General features: G+C 39.2%; 1 protein-coding gene across 5 annotated transcripts in view; it reads right to left on the bottom strand.

The window, feature by feature from the left end:
- Adgrg2 (adhesion G protein-coupled receptor G2) overlaps positions 1–17,594 on the bottom strand; it is a 105,374-nt gene that overhangs the window by 9,867 nt on the left and 77,913 nt on the right. For all 5 annotated transcript variants that reach the window (XM_020183281.2, XM_074062509.1, XM_074062508.1 and 2 more), the window contains 11 exons: positions 16,381–16,475; positions 15,360–15,426; positions 11,259–11,647; positions 9,135–9,300; positions 8,127–8,283; positions 6,994–7,137; positions 6,282–6,404; positions 5,498–5,543; positions 5,289–5,392; positions 4,283–4,404; positions 2,186–2,454 (listed from right to left, as the gene is read on the bottom strand). In XM_020183281.2, coding sequence (XP_020038870.2) covers positions 2,186–2,454; positions 4,283–4,404; positions 5,289–5,392; positions 5,498–5,543; positions 6,282–6,404; positions 6,994–7,137; positions 8,127–8,283; positions 9,135–9,300; positions 11,259–11,647; positions 15,360–15,426; positions 16,381–16,475 — 1,682 coding nt within the window. The remainder of the gene's footprint in view (positions 1–2,185; positions 2,455–4,282; positions 4,405–5,288; positions 5,393–5,497; positions 5,544–6,281; positions 6,405–6,993; positions 7,138–8,126; positions 8,284–9,134; positions 9,301–11,258; positions 11,648–15,359; positions 15,427–16,380; positions 16,476–17,594) is intronic.

Genomic DNA, 17,594 nt, shown 5'->3' with positions numbered 1-17,594 from the left:
GTAAGAAGAAAGACTGGTGATTAATCTAGTTAGGTTTTGTCGAGGCAGTGACTATTTAGCAGTTTCTTTTCCTCTTTGACACATGGCTGGATGCTCTCAGCCTTTCTGGATACAGGTGCACATGGTCACATGACTAAGTTTTGGCCAATGGGCTGGTAGCAGAAGTGATTTGCTGCACTCTGGGCCTGCCCCATAGAAACCTGCCCCCAAAGCAACTCTGGAAGCCCCATCTTGAGGCAGTCGTAATCAACTTAGGTTGCTGAATAAGTGCAAGACCAGAGACTCCCTCACTCCCTCTAACTGGACTGTGCACAAGCAAGAAATGATCTTCTACTGAGATTTCAAGGCTTATCTGTTATAGCAGCTAGGGTTACCCTTAACTTACACACATCTGGAATATAAATTTAAGAGTAAGAAACTCCTGGTGAATCTGTCCTTAATTGATTTCTGGAACACAAAAAATGGATGGAAGAACCTATCCTGGTTGATTAGGTGGGGATGACTGCCACAATGTTGGCTTTCTCAAGAGCCCATGGGCACTTCTGCTAAAAGGAGACCCAATGAAAAGACTCCTGCCAGTTTAAAATGGCTTTTGGCTAGGAAAGTGTGCTTCTCATCCCTCCATACCATTGCCCACCCATCAGGTGCCATCCCTTTGCATTGCACACAAACCAGACAGCTGTTCAATCTCAAGACTCCGGTAAATAAACAAAAAATTCTTTTCACAGACTACTTGGGGTACCTGGTACAAACTAATGTATTATTTCATTTAACTCCTTTTCATTTTTACCTTCGGATGATATTGTCATATGATAATGTCCCAAGTGACACATTTTTTTCTAAAAACAAAATACTGAACACTGTGGTTATCTCAATAGTGAGTGCTCACCTAGCTTGTGGAAGGCCCTGGATTTGATCCCCAGGACCACAAGATAAAAAGCAAATAAATAAAATACCAGGGATGCAAGAGTTTGTCCTTGTCAAGGGGATCTGGCCTTCCAGCCTTGGCTAAAAAAGAAAGAAGCCTGCTCAATATCTGGAGCGGTCACATCTTTCTGGGACAAGGCCAGGCAAAGGTGTTGTTCTGTTGTTCTTCACAGAGATGTAATGATGGGCAGGGTAACAGTAGTGAAGAGTTTTTAATCCTGTAGTGCAGGGAATGTTTAAGCTGAAGAGAAGGGAATCTCTCTTCAGTGGGGTAGCTGGCATGAAGTGGAAGGGCAGGAAAGTTGGGAAGGAATCAGAAAGCCAGCCTTGGCTTTGGCTTGGCTTTGTAAATTGGGGGTAAATCACATCATCACTTTGAGCCAGTGTCTGCACCTGGAGTTGTAAATAACTGCCGTGCTAACCACACTAGCTTGTCTTTAGTGAGGTAACTTATGTGGGAACCTATTGAAAAATAGAGCATTATATTACTTATAAATTAGCTAAAGTACTCCCAAAGAGTTTTCTTTTTTTACCTAAGAAAGCAGAACCAAGGCCATTGGTAAGCACTACTAGGAGCCAACTGAACTTAATGGGAAAACAACCATGGAGCTTTGGAAAATGGTCACTGGCTGCCTTATAAGGTAATGGACCCCTGATAGTGGAAGTGTTCAAGCAGCAGTGGGATAGTCTTTAGTTAAGAATAATCAGGTCAACTTGAGGTGCCTACATTGGGTGGGGAGTTGAAGGAACAAGCCTACAAGGTCTTTGGGATGTCTAAGCTTTTTTGCTCCACCTCCAAAAGGTCACATGATCTGAAACATTGTGTCAGCATGGCAATGATGTTATACTGGTTTATATGTACATTTTCTAAATCTGCTCTTCTGAGAGCATCATACAAGTGCCTGATGTATGGGAGGTTCAAAACAGAATGACGCTGGCTAGGAGCTCAGGGACAGAGAGTCTGGCTTCACTATCACACGAAGTTAACTTTTTCAGTTTATTGACTACCTCCTGTTGTTTATTCTAGTTGCTGGAGATACAAGGACTCATGGCCCAACCTCATAGTTTTGCATTCATAACAAATCCAGAAGTAATACAATGTTCTAGAAAAAGACCCAACAAGTTTGCTCGTGGATATTGTATAAAGCTGATTTAGAAACTTGCCAAGGATGAGCTGCTTCATCATGCTTCTACCTGACTAAAAATCAAAGTACGATAGAAAAAATCCAGGAAATGTGTGAAGCAAATTTATACATACCCCAGCCAACAATGCAGAATTTAAGGATGTATTTTCTGATATAAGTATTAAACACCTTAACAAGGGCCAAGTACATATGGAATGCTTCCAGGCCCATCCATGTGAATGAAACCAAGAGAAAATAATGAAGAAATACAGCCACTGAGATACAGAGGCCTCGCATGTTATACAGAGCAATCCAGGAGTCTAGGAGGAAGACCAGGTTCAGCAGAAGCAAGGCAGCACATAGCTGGATGAGGATTTTGGAGGGGTAATCCCTCCGGATCTTTCTAAAAGGAAAGGGCAAGAAAAGAATTAGCATTACATTCTGCCAACCCTCGTATAAGCATATTTTTCAGGCTTTCACTAACTTCTTTTTTTAAATTTTTTATTCATTTATTCACGTGTGCATACATTGTTTTGGCCATTTTTACCCTCTTTGGTAAACACTTAGCATAAATAATATCCTTTTTAAGTGAATGAGTGTATGGGAGGCACTAAAACCAATAAAAACAAAAGAAAAATCAAAACAGAATCATCTATAAGAACCATATGGAAAATATCTGTATTTCTTTTTCTTTCTTTTTTTTGGGGGGGTAGGACTGGGGTTTTGAAGTCAGGGCTTTGTACTTTCAAAGCAGGTGCTCTAGTACTTGAGCCATGTCTCCAGTCCATTTTGCTCTGGTTATATTGGAGCTGGGCTAGCCTTGAGTTTGATTCTCCTGATTTCAACTTCCCAAGTAGCTAGGATTACAGATGTGAGCCACTAGCTATGTTTATATTTCTGTGGGACCCTTTTTTTTAATATGCTGACGGTTGACCCATACTTTTAAATAGTTTGTAGTAGACACTACTGAACACCTACCTCATTTCTCCCAAGCTATTTCTAGAAGCATTGGTGCTACTTCTCATATAATAGGCTGCTACATTCAGATCTTTAAAGTATGGTCAGATTCCTGTTATCTAATATTATCAATTAAAATGAGATCATAGAAAGAAAACTTTAAAGGATAGCTAAATGTAATGGCATAGGAAAATACAGCTAATTGATGACATGTACACGTTTATGTGAACAAAATTAGATTTGGTGAAATCATTCTGAGTAATGGTTGGCATTATGCTAATTTAGTTTCACTAATATTTCCGAAGCTCCAGTAGAAGATGTGTAGTCACAGCTGGACCCTAAGTTTGGCACTGATATATTTTGTACATTTCCTGATCAGTGTCCACACTGTAAGTTCCAGAACATACATATTGTTTCATTTAGGTAATGTAATAAGAATACCTATTTCCTTCTTTTCCCATAGAATTTGTTAGAATTCCCCCTAAAAAGTTATCACAGGAGCTCTTTTGGTGAGTCAAGAAGGAAATGGTGTTATTTGGAATGTCATTTTTGCTTTGATTTAACCAAGTATCTACTTTTATTTATTCATTTATTTATAGTGGAAGAGGTAGGGGATTGAACTCAGGGCCTTGTGTTTGCTTGCTAGGCAAACACTCTACCACTTGAGCAGAACCCAACCCTTTTGCTTTTACTTTGTTTAGTTTGTTTTTCAGATAGGGTCTTATGCTTTTGCTCAGGCTGGCCTCAGACTTCAATCCTCCTTTCTCTGCTTCATGAGTATCTGGGTTAAAGGCGTATGCTACCATGCCCAGAGAAGTATCTATTTTGTTTAGTGAAGTTTTATACTCTTCTTTTTCATCAACCCTCTACCAGCTAACATATTTAATCTTTCATGTTTGCTCAGTATAATTTAGAAACTTAATTTGTGAATAGTTTTTCTGCTGTACATGGTTCTAAGGTCTATTCCAGATTTTAACCTCTTAGATTTCAAGATCTAAATCTATTTCTCATTTCAAACTGAATATAGACAGTGTCAGGCACTATTCTATAGTACAGGGTTATCATGATACAACCCTTGCCTTCAGTGAGTTCACAGACTAGTGGGAAGCAGCAAACATATAAACCCAAAAGCCTCATAAAATTTCACAGACAGCTGCTCCACCATGTGTGTGTACTGGATGGGGCTTATTAAGGAAAGTGCTTAATTAATACATTTTGGCAATGGAGGTGAGCACTGAGTCCTATAATCCAAATTTCCAGTTGTGGATACTCACTCAAAGGCTACGTAGGTTACGAGACTAACTGACAGAAAAACTGATGAAAGCCCACAGCCAATATATGTGATAAACGTCAGAGCCATCATTTGACCAGGTGGTAAGGATGTCCGAGATAGGTCCTAGAAAATAAGATATTGCTTTCCATGATCAAATATTTTTAAATAAATAAAAGAGTCATAATTTATGTTTATTGAGTGCTCTAGGTTGTTCAGTAAACCTGTGAGGTAGGCACAATTACCATCATCAGGTAAAGATACGGAAACTTATTTCTACCCAGAGAGGTTAAGCAACTTGCCCAAGACAACATACGTAAGAAGTGGAGGGGTCAGGATTCAAATTAAGGTCTTTCTGACTCCAAAATTCAAGTACTTGATCATTACATTATAGTGCATTGCAAAAGCACTGGACCGGAAGCCTAACAACTGGCTTTTGGCTCCTGGTTCTTACATTTCTTAATTTTATGACTATGGAAAATTGCCATGAGTCTCAATTCTGATTTCAATAAAACAACAATAACAATAATGTAGTCTACCTATCTTGCAGGACTGTTGGAAAGATAAAATAAGACTTATGTCAAAGTCTTTTGTAAATTTTTTAAAATACACTGCAAGCTAAATAATTTTTATTACATATTCTAATCTGAATTCCTTGGTCCTCCTAGCTATTTCAGGAAAAAAAAAACCTAAATGTAAAAACAGAATGTGAAAAAAATACTTGTATTCCACATTCAAATATTTTCCTTCAGATGCTTTTACTTATTAGAAGAGTAATATCACTGGTGTATAACTTTGCCATAATATCATGCTTTCTGCTCATCTGTCCAAGCCATCCATTAAAGTAAATATTTTTTTGAGACAGGGTCTCACTATGTAGCCCAGGATGGCCCCAAACTCCTGCTCCTCCTACCTCCTGAGTGCTGGGATTACTAGAGTAGACATTCTAATATGATGCCCAGCTACTCCTCAGACCCAGATTCTAAGGCCACAGGGCACAGGCATGTTACCAATAGAACACTGAAGCTTGTAAGGTGGCTGCAGGTACAGATGGTTTCATTCAACCTCTTGTCTTTGACAGAGCAGCCATCAGATGACCAGCCTCCTCTGCCACCTGTTGGTACCAAGAAGAGTATCTGTCCCATCAACAAGGCCACAGCACCAATGACAGCCCGCCTCCCCCACTCATGATTTTGAAAAGGTTTTGACTGGAACCTACCATTTCTGCTCAAGTCCCAAAATACACATCTCACTGTTAAGTCATCCTGCAGTAGAATGATAAGCCATGATTAATTTATTTATTGAACTGAAAAGCAATTGGGAAAAACTATGGTACTTTACATTTCAGAATATTATGCTTGATTTTTGGAGGGTTCTTATTTTATGTGGGTCTTTGAAACAAGCGAGACACATATGGGTCAGTGCTTCTTAAAGGGATCAATCATGCATAGGAGTTACCTTTGGACTTGTTAGAAAGCACATTCTGCTCAGTGGTAGAGCACCTGCCTAGCATTCACGAGACCATGGGCTCAATTCACAGCACCACAAAAAAAAGTAAATAAACAAACAAACAAATAAATAAATATACATTCTGACTTTGTGGGCCTGGGGTGGGCCCTGAGAGTTTGATAGTTTGCATTTCTAGAAAACGCCCAGGTGATACTGAGGCTGTGTGTCTGCAGACCACACTGTGTTGGCAAGGTCATAGCTGAAGGATGGGGTGAACTGAGCTGAGTAGTGCAGTCTTTCTTTGGAGATGATAGTCAGACCTGCCCCTACTAATCTACCTGCACTGAGATTGAGCAGTGGATAAGAGCTTGTTTTTGCATCAATCCTTCTTGTAAATTAGGCAATGATTAGGCAGGATAAAATGCTACAGAGTGACTGTATGATTCTAGCTTTACATACTACTCCTGGATCTGCTTTTCTCAAGCCATGCCTTATGGACATAGCCTGCACAAGGTGTCCCTGGTCAATGACCAGACCAGACTGGCCTCTCCTACCTGGCTTGAGTTGATGTGTTTCAGTGTGACCGTCACATTTCTTGTCAAGTTCTTGACAGTCAGGTTTGCAATACTCGATGATATGACATAGCTGATCAGAGAGAGGTTATCCAGTGAAGGGTCCTAGCACACCAAAGAATCAGTGAGGTAACAAGTGAAAATGAAATATGACCAGAGAGCTTTAGAGCTAGAAGGACACTATTTTGTCCACACAGGTTAAGGAGGGTTAGGGAGTAAAGTTTCCAAGGAACAATTAGAAGCAGAGCTTATTCCACACAATGCTTTAAATGCTGAGTTAAAATGCACAGGTTGACACAATAGGAGCTCATGAATCTTTAAAGAGGAACATAACATTAAACCATTTGAACTGTGTGTCCCTGAGCAAGTTACCTAACCTCTCTGTGTCTCCATTGCTTAATCTGTAAAGTTAGGGTAATAATAAATTCCTCCCTCCCAGGATAGGGTTATTGAGAGGATTAGAGTCAACATGCGTAAGTGCTTAGACAGTGCTTAGAAATTCAGAAGTGTTAGGGAATTGTCACTTATCATTTGTTATCATCACTAGCATCATTAGACTATGAATAAAAATTAATTGCAGAGTTTCATCAATTCATTTGACTTGTAGCAGGCTTAAGAATATTCAAGGACTAAAAGGAATAAAATCTCCACACCTACAAACAAAATCTAAACCAAAACCAGTGTTTTGGTTTACCTGAAAAAGGGCAGGTGTTTCAAAAAAGTTGAACTGAACCCTGGAAGCTAGCCGCACATCATTAGCTGGCAAATTACTCATCAGCGTTGAAGGAAGAGTAATAACGCCAATACTATTCTCAGGAGCGTGGGTTTCCAGACAAACCTGAAAATTGAGTGAGAGACAATAAAAATGCCTGAGTCAGTATAATAAGGAGATAGAAAATATGACTTATTAAGATGGTCCTGTAAGGACTTGATCTGTGATATTTTTAGGTAAAATGACCCTGTTTCTGTCTCCCTTTAAATGAAAGAGAGGATGCAAAATAAGGAGATGAGGCTCCCAAGCAGGAAAGAAAACATTTTAAGGATACATAGAAATTGTCAAAAAGTATAGGCTAACTGCACACCACAGGGAGACTACAGCAGCACACAACAAGTTAATGAGCTATGGTCAGGGTAAAGTCTTCATAGAAACCCATGCACCACACTTGTGAAGGGAAGGCTATGAAAATAAAAAAGCAAGATTTGGCTCCACGTGGGTGTTTCTGGCTCCCAATCCCTCTAATAGGTTAATAGGAAGCATGAAAAGCAGTAATCGTTTTGAGCACCACTATACACACTGGTATAGTAATAACAATTGTCAAAAATACTGAAATGGGTTGATAAGTAGCTCATCTCCCTGACTAGTTCTCCCAACTGCCTAGCATCCTCTCGTAGAGAGTTTCCCAAAACATTTCCACAATCCAGCTGCTAAAGAATTAACACAGGGTGCAAAAAGAATCTCTAGTCCTGCTCCAGCCAACGTCAATGTCATTTCTTTTTCAGTGTTAGGGATCAAATCCAGGGTCTCAAGTATGGCTAGGCAAATGCTTTACCACTGAACTACAATCCTCCACCCTGCTTTTTTTTTTAACTTTTAACTTATTTATTTATTTAGGTACTGGAGATTGAATCCAGGGCCTCATGCATACAAAACATGTGCTATACCATTGAACTACATCTCCAGCCCCTAACACCAATGTCATTTGACTCTGCGGTACCTTACTGTTTCAGACATTAAATGATCAGTAGTAATTGCCTCAATCAGGAAGTACAATAGGGGCTACAATCATATACAAGAAAATGTTTTTTCCATAAGAAATCAGATTGTACCTGAAGATTTGCAGGGTCTTGGGCTGCAAAGGTAGTTGTGTCGAAATTACTGGCATTCACTCTGATCACAGCCAGAGCCAAAGAAGGAGAGGTTAGGCTTATGGTCTTGTTTGAAAAATTCAATTGTAAGCCAATGTCATCTACTACTTTTAGCAACCTGTAAAGATAGGTGACAATTTACATTTAGCCCTCTCACCTTTTCTCTCCCATTCTAAGTAGAATATAGAGCAGCAACTTGAGGAGTCATTATGAACCTAGTCCGTGGGGAAAAACATTTGACTATTACTAGTCATGTTGAGGCAGGTAAGACTAGGGACATAGAACATGAGAAGCTGAAATCAGAAATTCAGAAATAAATAATCGGGTATATAACCTGATTAGAAGCGCACATTTTTTCCTTTAAGTTTCTCACTCCTTCACTGAGCAGTAAAATGATGACCTCACCTCCCCACCTTCATCCTTGCTGCACATAATTATTATGCTCTAGGGATCAAGCATGCACATCTTCAAGAAAACTGCCAGATTTAAAGGGTGATCATTAAACATCACAAAAAGTAGATGTCTATGTTGCAAGGATCCAAAATTAACTTAATGTCTTCAGGGTGAACTGATAACATCAGAATACTATAGCTACAGGAATTATTGGGATGTACCAGGGGAGTAGGACAAATGAGCACTTAGCTAAAATAATGTTTAAACTAAACCCCCTTTTTACCTATTATAAGTACTCTGTTAGAATGCTTAGTGCACCTCTTTTCATATGCTCATACACATGTCTCTGTGTGTACTGTCCTTTCCTTTCCTTTGCTTTAGTAATAAACTTCACTGGTTGCTACCTTAATGTGTCCTGAGAGTCTTTGTAACAGCATCATGAGTCTGGTATCCCAAATTGAGGACCTCTCCTTCTGGGGACCTCATTGGCCCACCTTGGTCCTGGTGACAATGTATGCAACATCTTTAGCAGTAGAGGGTTCTCTCTTAGTACCTCTCCAGTTTTCTAAGTCATACCTTTGGGCCAGAGGGGCCAGTGAGGCTGGTGGGGAATGAAGAAGTCTGCTGACTTGGTTTATCATTTCGCCCGCGAGGTTAGGCTCCAAGCTGCCTAAGGACAGAGCTTTCTCCATCTGGGACACTTGGTTCTCAAGATCAGCAACACTGCTGGTGTTGACAATGTCTGTGTCCAAGAGGGAAATCATTTTGTGAATACATAATGGAAAAATCACTTCTAACGATAAACATACATTGACCCTGTGATCTGATCAACTCACTCCTAGGTATTTTCCCCAGGGAAAAGAAAATCTAAGTTATAAGAAGACTTGGTCATAATTGTTTATAGTGGCCCTTTTCATAACACTTTCAAACTAGAAACAACAAAATGTCCAGGAACTGGAGAATGAATGGACAGATTATGGTATATCTATACAGTAGGATATTATTCAGTGATAAAAAGTAATTAACAATACATTCAACAACATGGGTGGATCTACAATTTTCCAACACACTATGGTAAGTGACCAAAGGCCAAACTTGAAAGGCCACATATTACATGACTTTATTCAAATCACATTTAAAAAAGTCAAAACTGAAGGAAAACAGAGTATGTCAGTGGTGGCCAGGGGATGGGGCACATGCTGACTTCAAAGGGACACAAGGGAACTTTGGAGGCAGTGAAAAAACTATATTCTTGACTTTGATGATTGTTACATGACCATGGCTGCTTATCCAACTGCACAGAACTGTAAATTTTTCATTATCTCTCATAGAACTGAAGAAATTTTACTGTATATAAATTATACTTCAGTAAACTGAACTGAAAATATGAAAGCACACCATTATATTTACTGTATATTCACATAAGTACAAGTATACTTGTATGTAACTTCTATCATGTGGACAGGATTTTATGTGGGTCACTAGAAGCTCATTTATGAAAAAGAGGTTATGAAATCAACAGCTGGACTATCAGTAATATGTCTGATTTTTATAGTGTTTTGAATTGAGAAAAATTATATAAATCCACCTTTAACAACAGAAAATTCTCTTAATTTCACCGCTAACATCCTATGTCTTATTTGCATATTTCACCCTAATTTTTTTGCCATGTGTATTTATATACCATTATAAACATGGATTGCAAACTATCTGTTGTTGGGTCTTTCTAACTTCACATCAAGACTTGAAAATGTTCCCCTGTTTCTTTACAGCTGTTCTAATGACTTACATAGTTGCATAATAGTTATTGTGTTGAGGTGGCATTCCTCTCCTATGGAACCATTAAGTTTTATCTACTTTTTTAGCCATCAGGTAATACGCCAACATGCATCTTTATTCATGTGTTGCTTCCCTTCTGTTGCACCAGGAGGAGAAGCACAGGTGCAGGAGGCCCCATTGAGGTTTTTTTTGTGTAGCTTGTTCGGTGAGTTCTAAGAGTCAATGGGAATAGCTTTGGAAAGATGAGCATCATAGGTCCCAGCTAATGAATTTCAATTTTACTTTATTCTTTATCGCCATTGAAACTTCCCTTGACTAGAGTCCTCATGATCCTCTAATTTTGCCTAAGAGGTCACACTTATTAAAACGTATTAAGAGAGATCAGTGAAATAAGTAATTTGGCAGAGCTCCAAATCTCCTGAGGATGCTGGCACCATGGCAGAGGAGGCAGAGACCACAACCCAGCTCCAATGTACTGTCACCCAAAACTTGGCTGTGTCTCCCATCCTCCAAATTCTCGAGGAAGGCCTGCCTCTTACTCACTGAGTTGAAGTTCTACAGAGTATCCAAAATTCTCTCTGCATCTTTCTCTCTTCTCTTTATCTCTGTACCACTAAGCCTAAGCCTAGGAGCCGTTGAAGGTTTCCACAGCATTCTCAGGTACATCGTCATTTCCAACCCAGTGCAGTTATTATCATTATTTCCATCTTTATGTTCAATAGACAACAGCAGAAGCCAAACTGCTCATCCCAAATTGTGCTGTCTGTGAGGACCTACTCCTAGGTCTTCCAAATGTTTCTGCCCTTTCAGAAAAAGGCTAAATGTGGTCTTATCATGTGTCTTGATTTACAAGCTGACAGCAGCAGTTCAGAAAGCCCAAACCCCAACTCTACTAGGAGGATCTGGACTTCTCATACTTACCTGTCTTGCCAGAAGGTGTGCTGACAGTGACAACATTCTCAGGAGCAGACTCGGTAGAAGAGGGAAGTGAGGGCCTTACAGGTTGTGAGGTAAGAGAAAGACTGGTTTGGGACAGAGGGGAAGAGATAGTTCCAGATTGGGCAGGCAAGTCAATGGCAGGACTGGAAGCTACAGAAGCTGAAGGCTGGGGAGAAGAAAGGTGATTCTTCCATGTCAGAGAGGGAGTGTTCTGGGTCACAGGGGGTTGATCAAGGGGATCAGCAAGAGAGAAGGCACTGGAGATGTGGGGAAGAATGGTGACTTGACGTGCAACTGGGATAGGTTTGATGGAAGAAGAAAACAGTGGGCCATGTGGATGATCAGGACAGACAATGGGATTCTGCAAATCACTAAAGGAAAAAAATCAGAGAGATGCAAATGAGACACAAATGAGCAACAGAGAAATGTCGATCCTCCATCTTCCGTCTGGCAGCTAGCTGATACCACCACATTGATTCGGTTTCTTCAAGGACCTGCCACTTCCAGTATGCCATTTCGCACCTGCTGAGCCCCTGCTACTGACCCTTACCCCTGCCTGCTTCCACCACCTACTTCTCAGAGAGGAATTTATATTCTTTTAGAATTGCCAGTTCTGGTTCACTGGTTTACTGCTGCTCTCGGGCTCTATGCCTTACTATTTATCACTCAATTAGGGGGTCTTGTAACATTACCATGTGCTTCCGAGGAAAGGAGTTGTTAAATGCCCCATGACCCAACTTGTTTCCACGTAATAGGAATTGGTCTTAACCAACTTTATACTGCTATAGCCAGGCACAGTGACCAAGAAATGTTGGTTAATGAAAAAATGAATCAAGCTGGGACCAAAGTGATGGTCTCCAGCATGTTAATCAGCTATACCCTCAAAGTTGCTTTAGCTCAGTGGTTCTCAACCTTGCCTGTTCATGAGAACTACCCAGAGAACTTTTTAAAAAATACAGTTTAATACATAGACAAATGGAAGGATAGATAAGTAGCTTTCTATATCCTTTTCCTCAATGTCTAATTTGGATGGTCTTGAGATGGTGCCCAGGGTTTCCAGGCCATGTTCCTGTTATAAATGCTCAGGTTATTTTTCTGGGCATCAAGGTTAAGAAGAACTCACCTACTATCTGTACACAATCCAATTGTCTTGGAGGATATTAGAGGGAGGAACAACTAGATAGGACAAGTCATCACCCATGGAAGCCTCTGACAGATCCAGTTTTAGGTGGAGACTTAAAACACCAATGAGAATGTGTTCTTGGAGCTTCTCTTTGACATGGGGAGGGAGGACTATTAGGTGGATGTAAGGTAAGTCACAACCATAAAGAGAAATGTGGGCATAGTCCAACTTGGCCCACCTGACCAACACTTGGCCATGGGCCTCCCTGTACCCCCCTTGTGATTCAGGGTAGCAGTGAGGACAGGGGTGTTGTACTGTCCAAAAGATGATGCATTGAAAAGCTTTGCCTTGGACTCTAGCTCTTGCTAACCCTCTGGACAACTGACCCCACATCTAAGACTCCATTCCCTAAATCACATACCACAGCAACCCATCTAACCAAGTTATGGCAGAGGTGCTTTGCAAAGTATAAATTAAATTATCTTCAGGTTATGTGGACCCTGCAGAATCCAGACACCCAGCACAGGCTCCCATTCACTGGGATAACCACTCTTGTCGTATGTGCTAGTGAGGTTCTTCCATCTACTGTGTGATGCAGCAGAGCAGCAGACGGTGATCTGGGCTGTGCCTTAGAATCCCCCACCCCAGCATTTCAGTGCTAGTGCCTAGGCCTCTCCAAACCAGCTGATTTTCATTTTCTGGCAGTGGACACAGGTGTCAGTACCCATTTGAAGGTGCTTACTTACAGAGGTGCAGCCTACATACAGTAAAGTGTATTTGCCTTATATTTAGAGCTTGGTGAATGCTTATCTGTGTATAGATGTGGATAATCACCACCCAATCTAAACATAGAGTGTTTCCAGCACTGAAGAAGACCACTCTGATATATCAGCATGTTTGCAAAGTGCCCCAGGTGTTTTTCATGTACAGCCAACATTAAGAACCAATATATTAGAAAGACCCCGAGTGATCATACAATTCTAGCCCAGTAATTCTCAAACTTGGTTACACATTAGAATCATTCAACTCAGGGGTTTGTAAAATTCTGGAAGCCCAAGCTGCACCTTAGACCAATATCTGAGAATGGAAGGTGGGCAATGATTCTAATATGGCCAGGCAATGGGCCATGTTAGAATTCTCAGGGCTGAGAATCACTGTATTGCTCTATGGTCTAGATCCTCAGTCCTCAAAGTGGAGTCCAGAAACCAGCAGAACTGGCTTCACCCAAAAGCTCGACAGAAGTGCAAAATCTCAGGCCTGCCCCAGACCTTCTGCATCACAATCTGCATTTCAACAGATCCTCAGAGACTGAATACATAGGAATGTTTGAGACATACTGATCTAATCCACAGAGATCTAATATATTTCCCCATCTCACCTTTGAAGGTAAAAAAGCACTTGCTCTAGAACCAATGTGGATACACAGTTAGTTAATGATACAATCCTACCAGACACTGACTTCCCATTCTGCCCACCCCCCTTTTCTATGTTCTGTTTCTTCTTCCTAACAGCTCTCTCAATGTGCAGCCATGGGTGGGGGAGGAAAGGAAGAGGAGAAAAAACATATTTATCATGCCAGCAGGCAGGTCAACCATAGGTAACCACTGTGAACACTTTCATTCATTCATCTTCTCTTTTTTTTTGTTTTTCTTTTCCTCTTTTTGTATAACTTATACAACTATGAACACATCATACAGGACTTTCAGAGTCTTCTGCTATTTTGGAGCATCTATCTCCAGTTTCCCTTCATGAAGATATAAACTTAAGGCAATAAGTCTCAACTTTGGTTGTATATTACAATCACCAGAAGAGCTTTTAAAACCTTTAATACCCAGGACATTAAATAAGAATCTCTGAGGGTGGGGACTGGGAATCAGTGTTTTAGAACCTTTTTAATTTGAATAAATTTTAGACTTACAAAAATATTGCAAAACAATACAGATAGTTTCAGCTTTACCTCACCTAGCTCCTTCCAATGTTAACATCTAACATCTAGCATTAGACTCAAATACCTGTCAAAATTCAGTATATGACAAAGGAGGTATCTCAAATCACCTTTTTAAAATGAATGGTGGTAGGACCACTGGTAAGCATTTGGAAGAAGATACAATTAGATCCATAGTTCACACCATACACAAGTATAAATTTCAAATGGATCTAAATGTGAAAAAAGAAACCATACAAATACTAGAAAAACAAAAATGTGAATTCTTTTACAACATGGGTTCCTAACTATGCCTCCAAATCTATAGGTAAAGGGGCTGGTGGAACTGCTCAACTGGTAGGGTGCCTGCCTAGCAAGTGTGAGGCCCTAAGTTCAAGCCCAAGTGCCACCAAAAAAATTATTTTAAATCAAAACCTCAGGTGATATAAGACTTCTAAATTTAATCACACATTTAAAAAAATTTCCATGACAAAGAAAACCACAATAAAGTGAAAACACAACTGACAAAGTGGGAGAAAATATTTGCAAAATATACCACAGATAAAAGAGCTAACATCCACAATATGTGACATACTCTTAAAAATTAATCAAATATATATTAGGAAAAGGCATGAAAATAAAATTCACAGAAAGAATGAAAATAGCCCCAAATAAGTGAAAAAAAAAGTCTAAAACTCAGTCTTAATAAGAGAAATACTAATTAAATAGATGAGAAACCATTTCTCATCTATCAATCTGGCAAAAAAATTTAATGACAAAACATTTAATTGGTGAATCTATGGAGAGTCACAATTTGTAAGCCTCCCTAGGTGATTTCAATGTGCAGCCAGAAGTGTGAAACACTGTTTTAAGACAATGGTCCAGATGAAAACTCCAGATAATAGAAAACTACATTTTCCCTAAAATTGAGAGCCAAATTCCAATAATCCATGATGATTAAATGTTATATGTATGTATGTTTGCTTGTTTGTTTATTTATTTATTTTGGAAAAGGATCAGCAAGTCTGTTACATACCACTTCAGTTTTTCCAACTCTTCAGGCGAAGAAGGACAGGGTGTCCTGACAGAACAGCAGCACTGCTCTGAAGGAGACAAAAGGAAAAGAAGAAAATGCATGGTCAAGAATAAAAGGAAGCTGAAAACTCAGACCCATCAAGTTTGTGGTTTCTATACTGACTGCATTTTAAAGAGCAATTGTATATAACTGGTGATTAAAGTTACTTGGATGTTTTTATACTAACAATTATATATCCATAGTAGGTGCTCAAAAATACTTGTTGAGTAACCTTTTTTTTCTTTTTTGGTTATATGCATTCAATAGCAATCATTCTTCAGCGGCTCCTAAGAGGAATTTGGAAGTAAACATATCTCAAAGAACAATATGTTAAGTCAAATAAGCTAGGCACAGAAAGACATGATTTCACTCATATGTGGGATCTACAGAAGTCTAATTAATTGAAACAGAGAATGAAAAGGCAGCAACCAGAGGACACATGGTGGGGAGGCTAGAGAGATATTGGCTAAAGGACACAAAATTTCAGTTAGAAAAAGTAGTATGTTCATGAGACCCGTTTTATGACATGGTGGCTAAACAAAACTTGAAAATTGCTGAGAGTAGATTTTAAATGTTCTCAACACAAAAAGGTAAGTATGTGAGGTGATGCTTATGTTAACTATCTTGATTTATCCATTCCACAACATATATCAAAATAGCACAATGTATACCATGAATATATACAACTTTCACTTGTCAATAAAAATGAACATATCCTAGTAGCAATCCATCAAACACTCCAAACAGAATTCTCCGGCTCACCTCTCAATAGGGCTTGATTTTCTCATTTTCAGATGATATATTTAAACTTTATAAGAAAACAGGAAAAATAACATTCCCAGGCTTTATAAAATTTGTCTAAGAACAAAGGAATCAAACAGAAAGCAGAAACATTCAAACTTATTAATTATATTTCAAGTAAAAATGACACGTCAAAAGTCATGTGAAAACGAACACAGCAATAAAGATAAAGACAACTTACCCATTGGTCGAATCTGTACTTTTTTCAAAGCAACCATTACAGCACATACATTCATTGTCTCATTCAGTTTTATTGTGAATGTACAATTTAATGTGCTGCAAAGAGAAATATGAATAAGCAGAAGGTTACTACATTGGAAACCTGCCTATATATATTTAATTGCTTTTGCAAATTTAGAATAAGGAAAGGGGACACTGTGTTATCTTGCAATATCAGCCTAATAAGCTTGTAAATATCCATCTACTATGGTCTGAACTTTACTCCCAAAGACTTTGACCTAAGAGACAGTAGGTTCACATTCAGATCCTAGAGATGAGAAAATTTCTGACCACTCATAGCTACTGGTTTGTTCTGTGTATCTGCACAATGAATAGGCAGGGGTGAAACTTGGCTATAAAGACTAGCACCTTGGTATCTTTAGTCTTACCCACCCAGCAAGCTGGTTAATTGCTTGGTGCCTGTAAGGCATTTGAGTTTCCATCGTGGAAACCTTTTCACAAATCAGCCTAATTGAACCTCAAGGTCTCTTAAATCCAAAATCTCTCTGGCAATTCAATCGAGATTATCAGATAACTAAGAATTTAAGATATTCTCTCTGTTTCTTTCTACCTTGGTATGGGTGAAAAATTAATGCGGCAAATCATGAAAAGAGGGAAGGGAAGTGAACTAAATGCATACATAGACAGGGACTCAACCTATAATTTAATGGAAGATTTGCCATGATTTCTTTCAATCAATATTTTGATGAGTGGAAATTGTCATTTTCTAGGACATTTACTCTCAAGGAACATTCACATAGTGAGATTACTGATCTATATGACACTGGTTTATGCAGGCAGTTTAGTCAATGAATAAAGCTTAAAATGGTTATCTCTGCACTCCCAAATGTTGAACAATCTCTGATTCACTCTTGCATGCATGCTTTTTAATTTCTTCTCTTTCTTTCCAAACTTTTTCTTTCCCTTCTTTTTTCTGAGCTCCATTACTATGTTTCTTCTTTTCTGCCTGTCCTTTACCTTGCCTACACCACTGTGACCCATTTCTTGGTCATACTGGTGGCCCTCAGAGCTAAGGACACTGATGATCTCATAGGACCAGAGTGCTACATAAGGAAATGAGATGAATATGTTGAAATCCAAAATGTCACTAATATGTATTTATGTTAGAGGAAAGCTTTTGGATTTACAATTTAACTAAGACTTATTAATACTTTA

This window comes from Castor canadensis, chromosome X (genome assembly GCF_047511655.1).
Source record: "Castor canadensis chromosome X, mCasCan1.hap1v2, whole genome shotgun sequence".
NCBI classification, from domain to species: Eukaryota; Metazoa; Chordata; class Mammalia; order Rodentia; family Castoridae; genus Castor; species Castor canadensis.
The sequence above is the reverse complement of the archived record's forward strand: the minus strand, read 5'-3'. Positions and strand labels throughout refer to the sequence as shown.